This window comes from Onychostoma macrolepis, chromosome 24, assembly GCF_012432095.1.
Source record: "Onychostoma macrolepis isolate SWU-2019 chromosome 24, ASM1243209v1, whole genome shotgun sequence".
NCBI classification, from domain to species: domain Eukaryota; kingdom Metazoa; phylum Chordata; class Actinopteri; order Cypriniformes; family Cyprinidae; genus Onychostoma; species Onychostoma macrolepis.
In genome coordinates, this window is record NC_081178.1 from 9,607,209 (window position 1) to 9,624,385 (window position 17,177).

Here is a 17,177-nt window from a genome sequence, read left to right on the forward strand (position 1 = left end):
TTTTGAAAATATATATTTATATTCATATAATTTATATTATATATAAATATATTTAACATAAACAACATATTTTTCTTAAATACATACATGCTGTGTATTTATGTATACATAATAAATATACACAGTGCACACACATATACTATGTGAACAAAAACTTCTTTAATTAGTCATTTTGTTCACCTGGTGTCTTGTTAATTATCCCATTAGTTCCCTTTGTTTGGTCCCTCGCTTATAAGCCCATAGTTCTCCCTTTATCTTTGTCCATTCTGCGTCTATGTTAAGTTGGTTTACTTGCCTGTCTCCTGGATTTTCTAATTAAAATCCATTTTTGTTGATCTCCTTCATCTTCGTGTGTTTGTACCTCACCAACCTGTGACAATATGCTAATAATATATTAATGCCATTTCATTTTTATTTTATTCTAAATTACACTTCATTACTGATATTCAAAATTCTCCTGTGTTGTATTTTAGCATATTAAAGATGTAATGAAGTAATAGAGAAGTTAGCAATGCAACTTTTTCTCGGCATATTCATAGACATGTTAAATTGTGTTTTAGTAATTTTTTCAATTAATGGTGATTCTCTAGAAATTCACTGTAGTGAAGGATGAATGGGAGTGAAGTACTGCTTGTGAAGGATGTTCATCTAATCCTGCTAACGTTAAGGAGATATACATTGGCTTACTTCACTGCATACAACTTCCCATTACTGGGATTCCTATGGGATGCTCCCATAAAAGGATAATCCCACGCTCAACGATTATATAAATGTTTGAATTCATGAAACATCCATGTAAAGCTTCTTGTCATTGAAGGACAATGTTTAATTCCACCCCACCCCCTTCTTACAGTCTCCTCATCTGCCTAGAATGAATTGGAAAACTTTTTGCTCAAGATTTTGCAAGGATGAATATAAAAGTGTGTGTTCCTGCTGAGGTTTAAAAACAAACAAAAGATATCATAGATGTGCAGTATATGCTATTTTAATTATATGACATATGACATATTTATTTTAACTGTTGATTATTTATTATGTGATATTGCATGGTTAGATATTTCCGAAAATATTCTGAAATATATCCAATATTGTCAAAACAATAAACGCTGCAATCAAAATGTCCACCATATCGTTTTATAACTGTATATAAATAATAATTAAACATAAAATAAATGAAATAGTTATCTGAATATTTTTATTAAAATATAACAATTTCTATTTCAAAATTCAATAATTTAATAGCTACTTAAATAGGCAATTGAATAAATTAAAATAATTACACCAAAATATATATAAAATTAAATGAGATTTATTTTTAATATATAGAAATTAAATACAAATTTCCATAGGTGGCATTGTGTTATATATTGTCATAGTTTCCATTAATATTTTAAATAAGGTTTTATTTTATTTTTATTTTTCCTGTTTTCACTATAATTTTGAAGTTGTAGTAATGTTGTTGGGTTTTGTAATTTTTATTAGTTTTTAAAGATTTATATGGTTTTTATTCAATTTAATTTGTTAGTTTTAGTTTATTTAGTTGTAGATATTTTAGTACTCCAAGTTGAACTAAAGCCGAAATAAAAATGTTTACTTTTTTATTTATTTTATTTTATTGTAAGTTCCAAATATTTTCTATGGTTTATCATTTTATTTAGCTATAATAACCCTGTTTGAAACACTTATTATTATTAATATCATCTTATGTTCATGGAAGAATAAACAAATATCCTCAATGATATATGATAATGTGTTTATGTGTAATTAATAAAAAATAAATAAATGTATTAAAAAACTTTTTAAATTAAAAACCACACTTACAGCAGTTATTTGAATTCTATTTCAGTTTTACTTCCTTAATTTCACATTTGAATCATAATTCTGTATCCTTTTTGCTACCTCAAATTAAATCTGAATGGTGCACAATCCTGGTCACTAGGCAATTTTCTCAGTAAAATTTAATCACAAAGAATGCACATGCTACTTGCGATTATGTGTGATAAAACAAAGATATTATATGGAAAAACGATTTTATTCACTTCAAAACCAGTCAACCTGACCCTCCCTTCCTCAAAAATCTTTTTTGCCTCTTCTTTGTTTTTCTCTCTCCTCATCTGACCTTTCTTATGTTCTTTGGATTTGTATGATCTGTTTTCACATACTCAGCAGCCTCTCTTCCATTCAGAATGCTGCCCTAAATATTCTCTAATACTCAATCTGAAATTCAAACTCACAATGACATGTTGATGTGTGTGAGTCAGCAGAGAGGTGCACCACATGCAGATCGTTCCTGCAGCAAGCGCTGTCCTGCCTCCTGGAGCTCCTGTCGTGCTCCGACGCCTCTCCTCTGGATTTGTTGCAGAGAAACATCAAACGTCGCACCGTGCCGCAGCAGAACGCAAACCCTTCCGAGGCCTGTATTAATAAACCAGAAATCATTCATTTTTAATTCTCTGCTGAAATGTAATTTGTGTCTGTTTTAGAGCTCGATAAGAAAAGGAGCTTGAGGGATGTTTAGATTCGTCTATGCTATTTGAGTCACTACTTCATGGCCTATTACACACCTCCTAGGAGGCATTTGTTTTGGTCATCATGAAAACTGATACAGCAAATAAAACTTTTGAACTGAAACTGAACCTTCTTGGGTCAGGATTTGTGGTTGTAAGACTGATGAAAGCACACTTGAACTGCTGAATGGAATTATGCATAATATGCATGAATATGCAAATCACTGATGCAGTCTATTTAAAGAAATGTTTATTTTAAACCCATAGTGCATTAAATATATATATATATATATATATATATATATATGAAGAATTCAGATGCAAAAGCCTCTAAGTGCCATTTGAAATTTTCTTCTAAAATGAGTGTTTTTATCAACCTTCTATATTTGTGTTCAGTTATTACACTTTAATTGCATAGAAAAGGACCAATACATTGCCATTAGAGAAAAAATACTGAACCTAAATATAGGAGCCTGAAAAAAATTGCTCATTTTCGATTAAAATTTCAGATGGCACTTAGAGGGTTTTGCATCTGAACTCTTCATATATATATATATATATATATATATATATGTATGTGTGTGTGTGTGTGTGTGTGTGTGTGTGTGTGTTAGGGCTGTCAATCGATTAAAATATTTAACCATGATTAATCGCATGATTGTCATGAGTTAACTCGTGATTAATCGCAACTTAATCGAACATTTTTATTTGTTCTAAACGTGCCATAAATTAATACGTTTTTAATACTCTAATCAACATGGGCATGGACAAATATGGATGCTTTATGCAATATATGTTTATTATTAGAGAAACCATAGTCAACATAGAGCATGAAGTCTAGACATATTTCAGAGGTCATAGATATTTTTCAAATAACTTGTTCATGTCTGTCAGACACGAAAAAAGAAGAAAGAAATACCAGGTTCACATTACTTCTCTTTCTATGCACAGAGCAATTTACTTACACAAATTTACATTTTACATTTTTTGCAGGACAGGACAGCTCACTTCTTCTGAACATGCAAAATGTACATTAATTATTAGATTTGTTTGCCTCTCTATTCCCACATGCTGTATTTTGATACAGCTAAATTCTCAATAAAACTGTTTTCATTTATTTTTTATTTTAATTTTTTTTACTGTTTCTGTTGTCAGACAACGGAATGAATATGAAAAAGTGACTGAAACGCGACCCATTAAGACTACATAACCAGCTCTCCGTTCCAAGATGTTAATCTGCACAAAAATCCTGATAATCGAGCCGTCGTCTGATTAAATCAAATACACATAGGCTACAACATGTCTTGACTATGGTTTCTCTAATAGTAACATATATTGCATAAAGCATCCATATTTGTCCATGCCCATGTTGATTAGAGTATTAAAAACTTGAAAAGTCTTAATTTAAGGTACATTTAGAACAAATAAAAATGTGCAATTAAGTTGTGATTAATCACGAGTTAACTCATGATAATCGTGCCATTAATCGCGATTAAATATTTCAATGGATTGACAGCCCTAATATATACATAATAAATATACACAGTATACACACATGTATTATGTAGACAAAAACTTTTATTTTGGATGTGATTAATCGTTTGATGGCACTAATACACACACACACACACACACACACAATTTTCTTTTTCATTTATTTAATTATTTTCTGCAGTAATTGCCCTGCATCATATTTGCTGAATGAAATGCAGTACTTGTTTCTTACTAATTTTCGGGCACTGATTCCAAAAATAGCGTCTGTTTTGCTGAATGTCACACTTTCTCACAAAATATGATGTGCAATGACTAAACAATTATCTCCTCTGTTGTCAAACTGGTCGATTTGGAAACACTTTTAATTTCAAAACAAATGTCACCTTCCTGTTCCCCTTGTTTGCTTAAGCCTGGATGTAAGAGTGCTCAATAATGGCTTATGTGCTCTAGTAGTTTAAAGTCGTGTTTATCTCGGAGGGGTTTAAGGATATGTGTTTTAGGTGAGTGGAACTATGGGAACACAGGAGAGAAAGACAGCTGGTTTAGCGATGTGGGCTGTGCAGTGTTCAGGTGTACCGTGATGAACTGTCTCTTTAATAAGCAGCCTATTCTGTGATGAGTGATTTGTCACTCACCTGAGAAGAACCGATTAGACAATACCATGAAAAACAGCTCCACAATAGCTCACATTTGGATATTATAGATAGTCATCTAAGTTATTATCTGGTTATATACAGTAACAGTTTATTATTAAGTTGTTTATTGTGTTGTTTTGAATAGAGAATATTTTTGAGTATGAATTTTCATTACAATCGATAACTGAGCCGCAAGATGGCGACGTTTGGTTTTGTATGAATCGAAAAGCCCGCGAAGTTGTACGAGGCGAGTGAAGTGAATAGCGCTGCTTTGCGACCTTTGCGACGGACGACAGTAAATATTAGCGGTAATTATTTTCAGTAATGTATTTTTATCTGCAAGTTTATTTAAACCTGAAGATGTTCACGCCCAGAGCGCAGGCACCACAGTGTGCTTGGCAGACTGAGCTATGAATTTTGTTTGTTTGCTCATTAGTTCTTATGCTGTCAGCTTGGCTGAGGGGGCAACACTCACTCTAATGTCTGAAAACAGCTGAATTTTTCCCATTCTGTCTCATTCCTGCATTAAGAGCCTCAGATACCTCTCAAATTCACCAGATTATATCTAAATCAAAGGACAGCCCATGACCTGCAGTTAATTATTTTTCTGCTTCACTCAGTAGGCCTATTTGTTGTTGCTAGTTATTTAGTCTATGGATCTATGTTCTGATTTTTCAGTTATTTAGGTAAAAAATGAAAGAAACCCCATCATGAATGAATCGTCTGAATTCATTTATTCATTCATTTGTAGAATGTAGAGACGTGTGTACAATTTTTTGCTTTGTAAATTGTTTATAAGCTTGAAAAATATTCCATGCACAATAAACCATACACAAAAGAATACAAAAACAAACAAATAAATAATCAACTGAGATGCTCAAACAAACAAACAACAAAAAAAAAAAACACTGATGTAATTACAGTGAGTGTGCTGTTGAACATACTCTGAAATTATATTTCCAAACCATTTCATTATCAACAAAGGCATGATCACTTATTGCAACGGAAAGCTTGTTAATGCTGATGTGTGAAACCCCTTCCCCAAAATAACATTCAGTCTGTCCTTTTTGATTATGTTTTATGCCTCTGTATCTACACATACCCTGTCTGTGTCGATGAAATATTAATATCGTTCTGAGTAACAAATATTCAGATATAAAAAATACAAATATTGATTTCGGTAAAAACAAGCGTGCCTGGGTTTAAAAGGTGGAAACACCCGCAATGGCACAAGAGAAAAGTTCATGCAAAGAGAACCGTATATATTAATCTATACACGACGCCAAACAAATAAACAGTCATAGAAAAGACGCAATAAATCAAACAAGAAGTACTTCTTCTCATTTTCCCTCCATTGCTGATTCTTCAGATCTTCCTTGCTGGCGTTGAGTGTGGCTTTGTTGGCTATAAAATGTATTTTGGGCATTGATCAGTCAAGGATTGAAAATGGAATGGATGTAGATGTGGAGGAAGTGAATAAAACATGTAATCAATCTTCCCTCGATTACATACATCATCCCATTTCCATGCAAGATATAAATATAGCTTATTTCTCTGGAAAGACAGTCAAGTTGTGCGTCAGGTGCTGAACTGGACAGCTCCCTTGAACGAGCAGCTCATAGTGTGATAGATGCCTATGAAAGGGGGGGCTTCTGTTTTTTGATGGCGTGATGAAATCTCAGACCCAGAACCACGGCGTCTACGAGACGAGGGGCTAAATTACCAGAAATTTTGGGTAGCTTTCTTCACAGCAGCAGTTTGGGATGGGTTGCAGTTGGAGAATTGCCAGCATCTTCATTTCTCGCTATTGTAACCCATTGTCCAGAGTGGCTCTTCATCCTTCGTCCTGTACTCGTACACTGAATCATCATCTTCACCTCTCGTTCACATGCACAGGCGACAAGTGCTTCAAACCGGTGATTAAAAGAAAAGGTTGACGAGGTATAATCGTTCAAGTTTACACACCGGGAGATGACTTGTCTGTCATCCCTTTGAGGACTTCGTCTATTCGGTCATCTTCAATGACCACTGTGGAGAGAGGACAGAGATGTTTAGTGGAGCTTTCAAATAGTATGCATGCATGCAAAAATGCATTTATCTATTTGTGTCAGCAGGAAAATGTGCTATTTAGAGCTGTTTTTAAATGTATGTCCACTATATAAAATAATTTAAATGGAAAAACAATGCTATAAAAACAAAATACAGTAACTGGTTAACTGTAGGTTCCCTCATCATATAGCCTACATTGGAAAATATAACTAGAACTAGAAATATAAATTTACTGTAAAAATAAATGTTAAATAAAATGTAGAAGTAAAAGACCCCACTATGAATTGCCATATAATTTACAGTGAAAATGATAATGCATTTAATAAGACAAAACATTTGTTTACTGTAAAGTATTATTAAAATGTTTTATATAAATTCATATTGCATATTTATTGTCACAAACAGTAAAAGAATATGCTCCATCAAATCTGATTTTCCTTTTTTTTTTTAAACACATATTTGATTTTTATTCAGATTTATTTCCTCTTATTCATATTTATGCTTTTTATTTTGTATTACTTTAGTCTCATGTGTTTACCTGATGTTAATTTATGTTTGTGTGTGTAACTTTGTGCTCTGTCATGTATATTATCCATTATTACAGGTAAGTAGTTATATTAACTCGCTTGATACATACCGTGTTTTGCCCTGCCAATCTGCCCGAGTTTCGGTGGCCTTTTGGACTGTGATGTTCCGAAGAACGAGTTCGTGTCTTGCAGTCGACAGCTGAAGGAGAGCTGACTGACATCACTGTCCGCCCCGTAGCCGTTCATCTTCCCCTCGTTGTATGGCAGCACTTCGGACATGGCTATACTCAAGTTCCCAGCTAAGGTCGTGGGGAAAAGCGAGTGTTATTTGTTGGTAGTTTTCGATGAAGTCTTTATAGACTACTTCTTTTTACTCAGTGTCGGTAGATACAGTCCAGCTAAGACCCTGGAACAACGTTAACTATGTGCAGGTCCAGTCGTGCTGCTCTCCTCGCCGAACCGTCGGTTGTACCGGAGAGAGAGAGGGATGCGTCCGCCTGCGGATGAGCTCTTGTGAGAAATACTGGGAGATCCCGAGACCATAAAGGAAACCCAGACGGAAAAGTGAAGTCATTCATCCGGGTTTGAAGGGGGAGGGAGTAGGACAAATAAATAAATAAAGATGCGCGAGTGAAAAACTACTGCTGAACAATAGCTTACAATAGTAAGACGTTTAACTAGGAATTAAACTAGTATCTATTTTACTAGTAGGCCTCTATAATTAGAAAGTAATTAAATATTGTGTAGTATTTCTTAATTTCATTGTATACGCCAATATAAATTAGTCACCAGTTTTTATTAGCCTACTTATTACATCCCCGTTTCAAGTAGCTTGTTACTGGTAACCAATTGCAAATTTGTGGTTCAGATGACTATTTATTTTGATGGCACCCAGTTTTACTAAGCCATCAGTTCTTGACAGCCTTTAAGTGCTTAGTAAAGTAACACGAATTTGACTAAATTAAAATATAGGCTATACAAATCATTTGGACAATGTAACCAGATATAGCAGTGCTTATTTATTTATTTAAATTAACAGTGAATTCAGACCTCACAGACCCCAAATTGTATGCCAAAGCACGGAGCAAATATGGGTAAGTATGTAAAAAGCTTTTGCTCATCCTGGCCTTGGTCGATTGTCTCCTAGTTAAAACCCTTGTGTGATCTTTTGGCTCCCTCTGCTGGGTATTTCAACGACATCCTAGAACTTGTATAGTAGTAGGCTAATGCTAAAAAACAGTAATGAAAACATGACAATACACCTCTCTTTTACAATCCAACCATGTCAGCCACCACTGACAGCTTCCAACAGATCTGACTTTTGCCTTAAAGACTCAAGGTCCGTGTAAACACATTCTGTTTTGTTGACAGGTGGCCTGCTATAGGATCACTACTGGAATGTAGTTGATCCATTTTTAGACTAGCCATGTGGACAAAAGTGGAGAGTGGAGCTGTTGGCATCTCACAGCTGATGAGGAGTGGTTTGGGTCGACTTCTTGGTTGAGATAAGAACGAGTGTTGGGAAGATGACATATAGGCCTGTATTTCTTGACCACTTCGCTCACTCATTTTAGGCCGATAAATATTGTTGTGCACCCCCTACAGTCTCTTTAGTGCAGGTAGTCAACACTGGAGATTATGTGTGTGCTTTTTTCCTCTCTGGATTGATTCCACACCTGTCTGTGTCAGTCAAGGGAAAAGCTGTGCTGAAAAGCCCTAGACGGGCACGACAATAACAGTAATAGGAAGTCATACAACGGCATGACATGATGAGAAGCTTTCTTCATCTGTTGACGGTGTCCTTGTTTTTAGTCTTTCTCCAAGGTAGGACAAGCTAAATTAATATTTAAAGCTTAATATTTAAAATGTGTGATTTTATGACCCTTAATCTGTCAGCTGTTGTTGTTTTTTCATGTGTATATAGTAACACAACTACTAAATGGTAAGTTATAGCACTTAAACTAAAGACTGAATGCGTTATATAAAAGATTGTTATTGAATCAGTAGATGATCATTGTTATGTTTTTATGAGTTGCACACCTCTATGATTTTGTTTTTTTGTAAGAGAACTACATCCACATAGATATTTTCTTAATACAAATGTGGTAAATACATATATTTGATAAAACTTTCTGAAAGGTGAAGATGTGTTAAAGGGATTCTGAGAAAGAGCATATTCTATCAGTCAAAAATCATCAACTACTAGTTGGCCTGACTTTCAACATGGTTTGCAGAATGTTGGGGCCGGAATGAAGAGGAACGCCTCATCAACTACCTTTTTAAGGAGCGTGGCTACAACAAAGAGCTTCGTCCGGTCCAAAATAAAGATGATACTGTAGATATTTACCTGGCGCTGACACTTTCCAATCTTATTTCCTTGGTGAGTATATAATATTACCACTATAAGCAGCTTTTTTTTTACACAGAGCAGAGAAGATATTATAAACCAGATATATTAGTATGTGCTATTTCATATACTGTGATATAGGTAAAATAAATATTGTTTGATTCTGTGCAAGTGTGTCTAACAAAGGCATTTTTCCCTGACAGAAAGAAGTTGATGAAACATTACTAACAAATGTGTGGATGGAGCATGTAAGTACAGTATTTTAATTGTTCCATTGTGCCATATATAATTTTAATGTATATTTAATATATAATGAAATGCAATGTAAATATATAATATAATATTTATTATATATACACTATAAACTGTACACACATTATAAACATAATGCTATATATATATATCTAAAACATTGTTACGTGTATATATATCTATATATTGTATGTTTTTGCTAATATAATTCTCTCTTGTTTTATTAAGGGCTGGACTGATTATAGACTTGAGTGGAATGAAACAGAGTTTGATAACATTCCTGTCCTGCGCCTGCCACCAAGTATGGTGTGGTTACCAGAAATTGTTCTTGAAAACAAGTAGGCTGCCTTTCTCTGTCATGTTTTATTCCTCAATAGTTATGTATTTTACATTAATTTTTGACTTCATGGTTCTTTAAAATAGCAATGATGCCCAGTTCCAGGTGGCCTATTACTGCAACGTGTTGATCTATCCCAGTGGATATGTGTACTGGTTGCCTCCAGCAATATTTCGAAGCTCCTGCTCTATTAACGTCAACTACTTCCCTTTTGATTGGCAGAACTGCTCACTAAAGTTCAGGTATGTTTTTATGTCTATACAAATTATTAACTGCTATATGAATTGCTTCATGCATTTTATTGCCTAATGACCCCCATGACACTCATTCTGTCTCATCAGCTCGTTAACTTACAATGCCAAAGAAATTAGCTTACATCTGAAAGAGGAGCAGGACGAGGAAGGAAAGTCCTACAAGGTGGAATGGATCATTATTGATCCTGAGGGATTCACAGGTGAGATCTGACACCAAGATATTTCTCTTTTTCTATTGTTTCGTCCACAAACAAAATCTATCTCTGGATCCTCTCTTGCAGAAAATGGCGAGTGGGAAATTGTTCACATGCCTGCCAGGAAAAACACTTATAAAAACATCCCAATGGAAAGCAACAAGCACCAGGATATCACCTTTTACCTCATCATTAGACGTAAACCTCTGTTCTACATTGTGAATATAATCATTCCCTGCGTGCTCATCTCTTTCCTGGCCTCACTCGTCTACTACCTGCCTGCAGACAGTGAGTGATCTTGCCGTTTATGGTATTTTAAAGCTCATAAACCCCATATTGTCACAGTATGACAGAAAGACAATGACACAGTATTGAAATAAGCAGTCAATAGGTTTGTTACATATATCAGAATACATATATGTTTGTTTGTTACATATATTAAAATCCACATATATCACAAAACAGTATGTCATTACATCTTTTTCCTGTTTCAGGTGGTGAGAAGATGACATTGTCCATCTCTGTGCTGCTGGCTCAGTCTGTGTTTCTGCTGCTGATTTCACAGCGTCTGCCTGAGACATCTATGGCAATTCCCTTAATTGTGAAGTATGCCAATATGAGATATGTTGCATGAGAATGTTTCAGTATCACTAATATAGTATAAATTCAAAATGTTATTGATGACGATAATAAAGTATTGATTTTAAACACATACTGCATAAAAGTAAATTATGTTTTTTTTTTAAGAAGCAACAGTAAAACAGCGATAAAATGAATGTTTTTGAATTTGACAGGTATCTGATGTTTATCATGGTACTGGTCACTGTGGTGGTGTTGAATTGCGTAATTGTGCTCAACTTGCATTTTCGGACCCCCAGCACTCATGTAATGACTGAATGGACCAAAGAGGTTAGGCCCTCACTTGTCTGTTCGATAATCTTTTTTATTTTTTTTGCATTTGAACCTATCTGATAATCTCATGCATGACAAACATTGCCCAAAAATGTTGCTTTTTTTATTGATGTTGTGTAATGGTAGCAGCATATGCATAGAGATGCATTTACAATTATTTTCATTTCATGTTCAATATTAACATTCTATAGTATTTTGTCTAAATACTGTAAATAAAAAATAAAACACTGGCAAAATCAAAATAAAGTATTTTAAATACTTGAAATCAATTTTCATCTCACAAAATTATAATGTACAGTATGAAAAAAATGGATTTGAGATTTATTTGCTATAAAGATTACATTTATTTATTTTTACTTATGCATTTGCCAGATGATTTGATCAAAAGTGACTTATAAAAAGGAAGAAAAGCAATTTATTGATTTATTTTTTATTTATTATGCATTTAGCAGATGCTTTTATCCAAAGTGACTTATAAAAGAGAAACAAAAGCAATTTGTCAATGAAAATTTGCTGAAAATTTACTCAGGATGTCCAAAATGTAGTGGTACTGTATCAAACATTAGAATTACTCGCTCACCAATGGATCCTCTGCAATGAATGGTTGCCATCAGAATGAGAGGCCGAATAGCTGATAAAAACATAATAATCCATAAGAGATCCACACAAATTCAGTCGAAATGAAACAAATCCAACTACTTTTTACCTTCTTTGTTTCCTTCTAAAAGTCCTATATCCATAATATTGCTTTCTCCAGTGAAAAAGTTGTCTTGTCTGAATCAGGAGAGAAATATGCACAGATCAAGTACCGTTTACAAGCGAAAACAGTCCAAAACAGTTCTAAAAAATGTTGGTGGATTTTGTTGTGAAAGAAGGATAAACTTTTTCATGAGGGAAAGCTTTAGGGATTTTGGCCAGAAGCAACAGATTAAAGTTAAAACGCCTTAATGATTAATTTATTTCTAACAACATATGGCTTTTTACTTAACAAGACATTAATTGATGGACTGATGTCTTGTGGATCACTTATTGTAATGTTTTTATCATTTTCATAAATTTAGATGTTTAGACTCTCATTCTGACAGCACCCATTCATTGCAGAGGATCCACTGCTGAGCAAGTGATGTAATGCTAAATTTATCCAAATCTGTTCTAACGAAAAAAAAACAAATTCAGCTAATTTGGGTGACCTGAGGGTGAGTACATTTTCAGCAAATTTTAATTTGCTCTATTTCTTTAACGACTGCTCAACTTGTCTGCTACAGTTCTTTTTGGAGAAACTGCCTCGTCTTCTGCGCATGTCCCGTCCAGACGATGACAAACCCACCCTGGAGGGGGCGCTGCCACGGCGTTCCAGCTCACTGGGGTACATCGCCCAGGCCGAGGAGTACTATAGTGTTAAATCACGCAGTGAACTGATGTTTGAGAAGCAGTCTGAGAGGCATGGCATGGCTGCTCGCCCCACTCCCAAAGCCAGTCAGTCCCACATGATCAGCATGACACTTTAAACTCACATTATGATCATAAGTGTTATCACAGTTTAATGCCATTAAAAGAGTAAATTCTTCACAGCATACACATCCAGTAATGACTCAGAGGTGTCAGAACAGCTGTACAACGAGATGAAACCAGCTGTGGAAGGAGCCAATTACATCGTTAAGCACATGCACGACAAAAATGACTATAATGAGGTAAGAAGACAATTTGACAAGAAGGCAACACTTTGCAGGAGACTTCCTCTTTTAACCCTGTAAAGCCTTAAGACTTTTAAACATATATATATATATATATAAATATATATTGGAACCTTTTTATTTTGCATTAATATAATATAATATAATGAATTGTATTACTAAATCTTTAAATATTATATTTTAATAATGATATAGTTGGTTGCATATATAAAGAAATACATATAAACAATAATTTCACTATAAATGCATCTTTTAAAATTATATTTCAATTTTAACTTATTTAATTTCATTGATGAATTTAATAAATTTTTAATCCATTTTATTTAATGATGAATTTAATTGCTAAACGCATTTTTCTAAATCAGGAAAAGGACAACTGGAGTGGGATTGCCAGGACAGTGGACCGACTCTGCTTCTTTGTGGTCACTCCAGTTATGACCTTAGGAACCATCTGCATCTTCCTGATGGGCATCTACAACCAGCCACCAGTGCTGCCCTTCCAAGGAGACACTTTCACCTATAAAGAAGAAAACAAGCGCTTTTCATGACCTCTCTATACCACACCAGTGTGCTAGATGAATAATGAATAATAGCTCCAGCACTCTCAAAAATGTCATAAAGGATATTCTGACAGCAATGCAAAGCATGAATATAAATTACTCTCCATTTAGGCTGTTTATGCAGGCTTGATTACTAATATTATGTTTGTGGTTTAATAAGTGTGCAGAATGAACCTCTTCTGCTGTGAGAAGGGGAATAAAATAATCATGCTTGCCTTTTCCTCCTGGGTGTAATTGTTATTTCAATGGGTAAATAATCAAAGTTTTTCCTCAGCTATTTTTGCTGTGTTGTTATTGCAGAACAATCTCACAGGGACATGTTCAGAACAGAAACATCCTAATCCATCGAGAGGATCCTGGACATGCAAGGAAAGTAGAACCCACTATTTTAAATTATAAATACAGTTAAAAATGGAGCAGCTCACAAACTGGCTGCCTGACTGTTATGCAATTATATAAATAAATCATAAATACTGCACTGCAATGTTTCACCACTTGGGTTTAGTACTGCACTCAAAATCTGTTCATCATCCTTCCCTTTCATAATTAACACTGTTGTGTTATTGAAGCACTTGAGCTATTATACAGCACCACAGGGACAGGAGAAGGAGAAAAGTGACTGGAGTGAAAAAATATAGAGGTTTGATTATGCAGAGTGTAATAGCCTGTAGTTGATTCATTCAACCTTTAGGTCTGAATCACATCCTGTCATTGAAGTACATAAATCTTCCTTGGTGGTGGAAACACAGTGAAGCAGACAGTAACAACAGGTTTGAAATGGAGAAAACTTGATTTTGTGTGCAAACCAACCCATGCAGAAGTCGCTGTCATGATGCAAGGGTTTGTGGGTTGTTGCCAGGGTGTTACTATGTGGTTGCTAGGTGGTCACTTACTGGCCCCAGTCAAAAGAGCCCTCCTTCACATTTTTCCCCTTCTTTAATACAAGTCTATGGAATGTTTTGCGTATTTTGTGTGCCAGGTGAAAAAAAACAACAACATTTGATTGCTTAGAAAAGTAATAACGACTGTCCTTGACTTGCACAAACAGTCCAATTTAGCAGTCTCTCCCTATCAGTGCACACACAATCTTGTCATTTATGTAAGCCACTAAACTCAGACTGTTATTATCTTTTTTAACAGAACATGCAGAAAAGACTAAGCCTCAGATAGGAGGCCACACTGTCCTCTCTAGAGTGTCTTTGCCCCATTTAGACGAAATGAGGATTTTCCCGCCATTACAGTCCAAGGCCCTTCCCTCCAGCTCAACCCTGGCTGAAGTTGTGAAATGAATAATTAATAGTCCACATGCTGTGGGTTATTAAGTGAAAATAACTCAGCGCTCTGTCGTGTCTGTTAAATGATATGGAAGTTGGTAGTAACTTTGATCGATTGACTCTTAAAAACCTTGTTACTGTGGTCCACACAAATTGGCCTTGAGATTGGATTTGAAATCTAAACTGGAGATTAATCCAAAATTGTTGACGGTGGGGGGCTGAAGAATGGATCTATATCCCCACCACAGGGACCCCAGCTCCTCTAGACATTTGTCCATTGGTCTTGATAGAATGGCTTAATGGCCTGCAATCGCTCTATTGGAGAGTGTTTGTTTAGCTTTGTGGAAACGGCCATCCATCAGCAGAGCGGTTATGCTATTATAGCAAGAGAAAGAGAGAGAAAGCTCAGACCAGCGAGACTATCCAACAAGGCTTATCAAACAGGCATTGTGACTACTGAACCAAAGTGGTCTATAAATCTTTAGTTGAGCAACAATGATGTAAGAAAGCATCATATACTAAAAGCAGAAATGTAGAGCTAATCTTAAGGTCTTTTATTAATTCTTCCATTTTAGAGTTGTAATTAAAACCCTAAATGATTTACAAAAACTGAGTTGCGCGACGGAGTCTAAATCATTTTGGCGGGAATATGCCTATGGCTTGTTTGCCAACCGCCATAAAAAGCCAAAAGAAGAAGAAGAAGTCTGAATCATTAGGGCAGTTCACTCACGGACTGAATCGTTTGGACTTGGAGTATTTGTCACTTAATAAACCTCAGAACCAAGAGAACAAACAGCGATGGATTAAATGAATATTCATCTACAATCAGTTGAAACAAACCTGCAAACCGTCCTAACGTTTGCTTGGCGATGAGGACTTTAAGTTCAACACGTGTAACGTCTCGTACGACTCTGCAGGTAAACATATTTTCCAGTCAAAGAGTATCAGAACATTGACAGTGACCTACTAACCCTAACACCAAAAGTACATATTCATGTTTCATAGAATATATATTTTGGAGTACCATATACAATGGGACATGAAAACGCCATAGTAGGCTATAGGTTAATGTTTAAATGGTGAATTTGAGAATGCTTATGGTTTTGAAAAAACTTTGCCCATGCTTAAATACATTCTTAACAAAGGCATACTTGTATATAGTTTTAGAATATGTGCTCTCTTACCGTTTTTTTGATATGTTAGCAATTAAAAGGACAGCTTTCTGCCCTATACTGTCATATTAACACATTTTGCACATTTTTAAACAGTATATATTATAAATATTTATCCCAGTAAAATCTTTTTTTGTTTGTTTGTTGCTTACAAACTGGAGAAATTTTCTGTAGTAACTGGCTGCATGTCAGATGTACTGACCATTTCTTTAACACCATGCTACCTAAAGGGATTTCTGGCTTAAAGGGAACAAGTATAATACTTGGCACCAAGATACCTGTGTGTCCTGTGACTAAGCTGAGAAGTTGCTTACTTGAAGTATGCAATCTCTCAGCTTGTTCTCAGGACACACAGGTATCTTGGTGCCACACAAACATATTCCACCCAGCTGTGTTTATTATGGATAAGCAGCCCTGTGGCAGCTGTCAGACAGCACTGCTAACCCACTTCATTTTCCAAAACAGCATACGCTCTCTCTTTTTTTGCCATTTGAGAAGAGTAGGAGCAGCATGGATGGGGGAATAAATTTAACGTCTCCACAACATCTAGGCCGGCAGGAAATAAAAAAAACCCTAGTTCCTCCCACTCAAAAGCAGCGATGCGTTCTGAAGCCGATCCCCCCTCCATCCATCTGGAGGTGTTTGTTTACCACCCTGTTTGCACAGCAAAAACAGCATAAGGAAGCAGAGCTGACAGAATCTTTCTATCTGACGTTCCATCGCCTCATGGGGAGCAGTGCTTTCCCTGCTTTTCATAGCACTTGTCCCAGAACAAAGGACAAGCTTTTCTTTTGTATCTAAAACTATCCAGGTCTCACTCTAAGCATGTGATTATTACAAGATCACAACTCATCTATGCGTGTATCTATAAACTTGCCCTGGCTATATTATTAAAGAAAACATACATAAAGCTTGAGATCAATCTTTTCTGTTTTGCTTAAAGCTGCTAGAAAAGGACTGCAAATTTTG

The 17,177-nt window shown here is 35.3% G+C and overlaps 2 protein-coding genes across 2 annotated transcripts; one reads left to right on the plus strand and one right to left on the minus strand.

Moving 5' to 3' along the window:
• Nucleotides 1–5,357: 5,357 nt before the first annotated feature.
• On the minus strand, nt 5,358–7,507 carry camk2n2 (calcium/calmodulin-dependent protein kinase II inhibitor 2). The gene is made up of 2 exons (XM_058764638.1): nt 7,323–7,507; nt 5,358–6,664 (listed from the first exon to the last, which is right to left on the minus strand). Exons 1-2 carry the CDS (start codon nt 7,489–7,491, stop codon nt 6,594–6,596), a joined length of 240 nt encoding a protein of 79 aa, XP_058620621.1. The 5' UTR covers nt 7,492–7,507; the 3' UTR covers nt 5,358–6,593.
• A 1,394-nt stretch (nt 7,508–8,901) lies between these two features.
• On the plus strand, nt 8,902–14,020 carry chrnd (cholinergic receptor, nicotinic, delta (muscle)). The gene is made up of 12 exons (XM_058764637.1): nt 8,902–9,036; nt 9,447–9,592; nt 9,763–9,807; nt 10,040–10,149; nt 10,235–10,390; nt 10,490–10,602; nt 10,684–10,884; nt 11,091–11,202; nt 11,391–11,505; nt 12,774–12,984; nt 13,081–13,199; nt 13,568–14,020. The coding sequence occupies exons 1-12, from the start codon at nt 8,979–8,981 to the stop codon at nt 13,748–13,750; spliced, it is 1,569 nt and encodes a 522-aa protein (XP_058620620.1). The 5' UTR covers nt 8,902–8,978; the 3' UTR covers nt 13,751–14,020.
• Nucleotides 14,021–17,177: the final 3,157 nt, after the last annotated feature.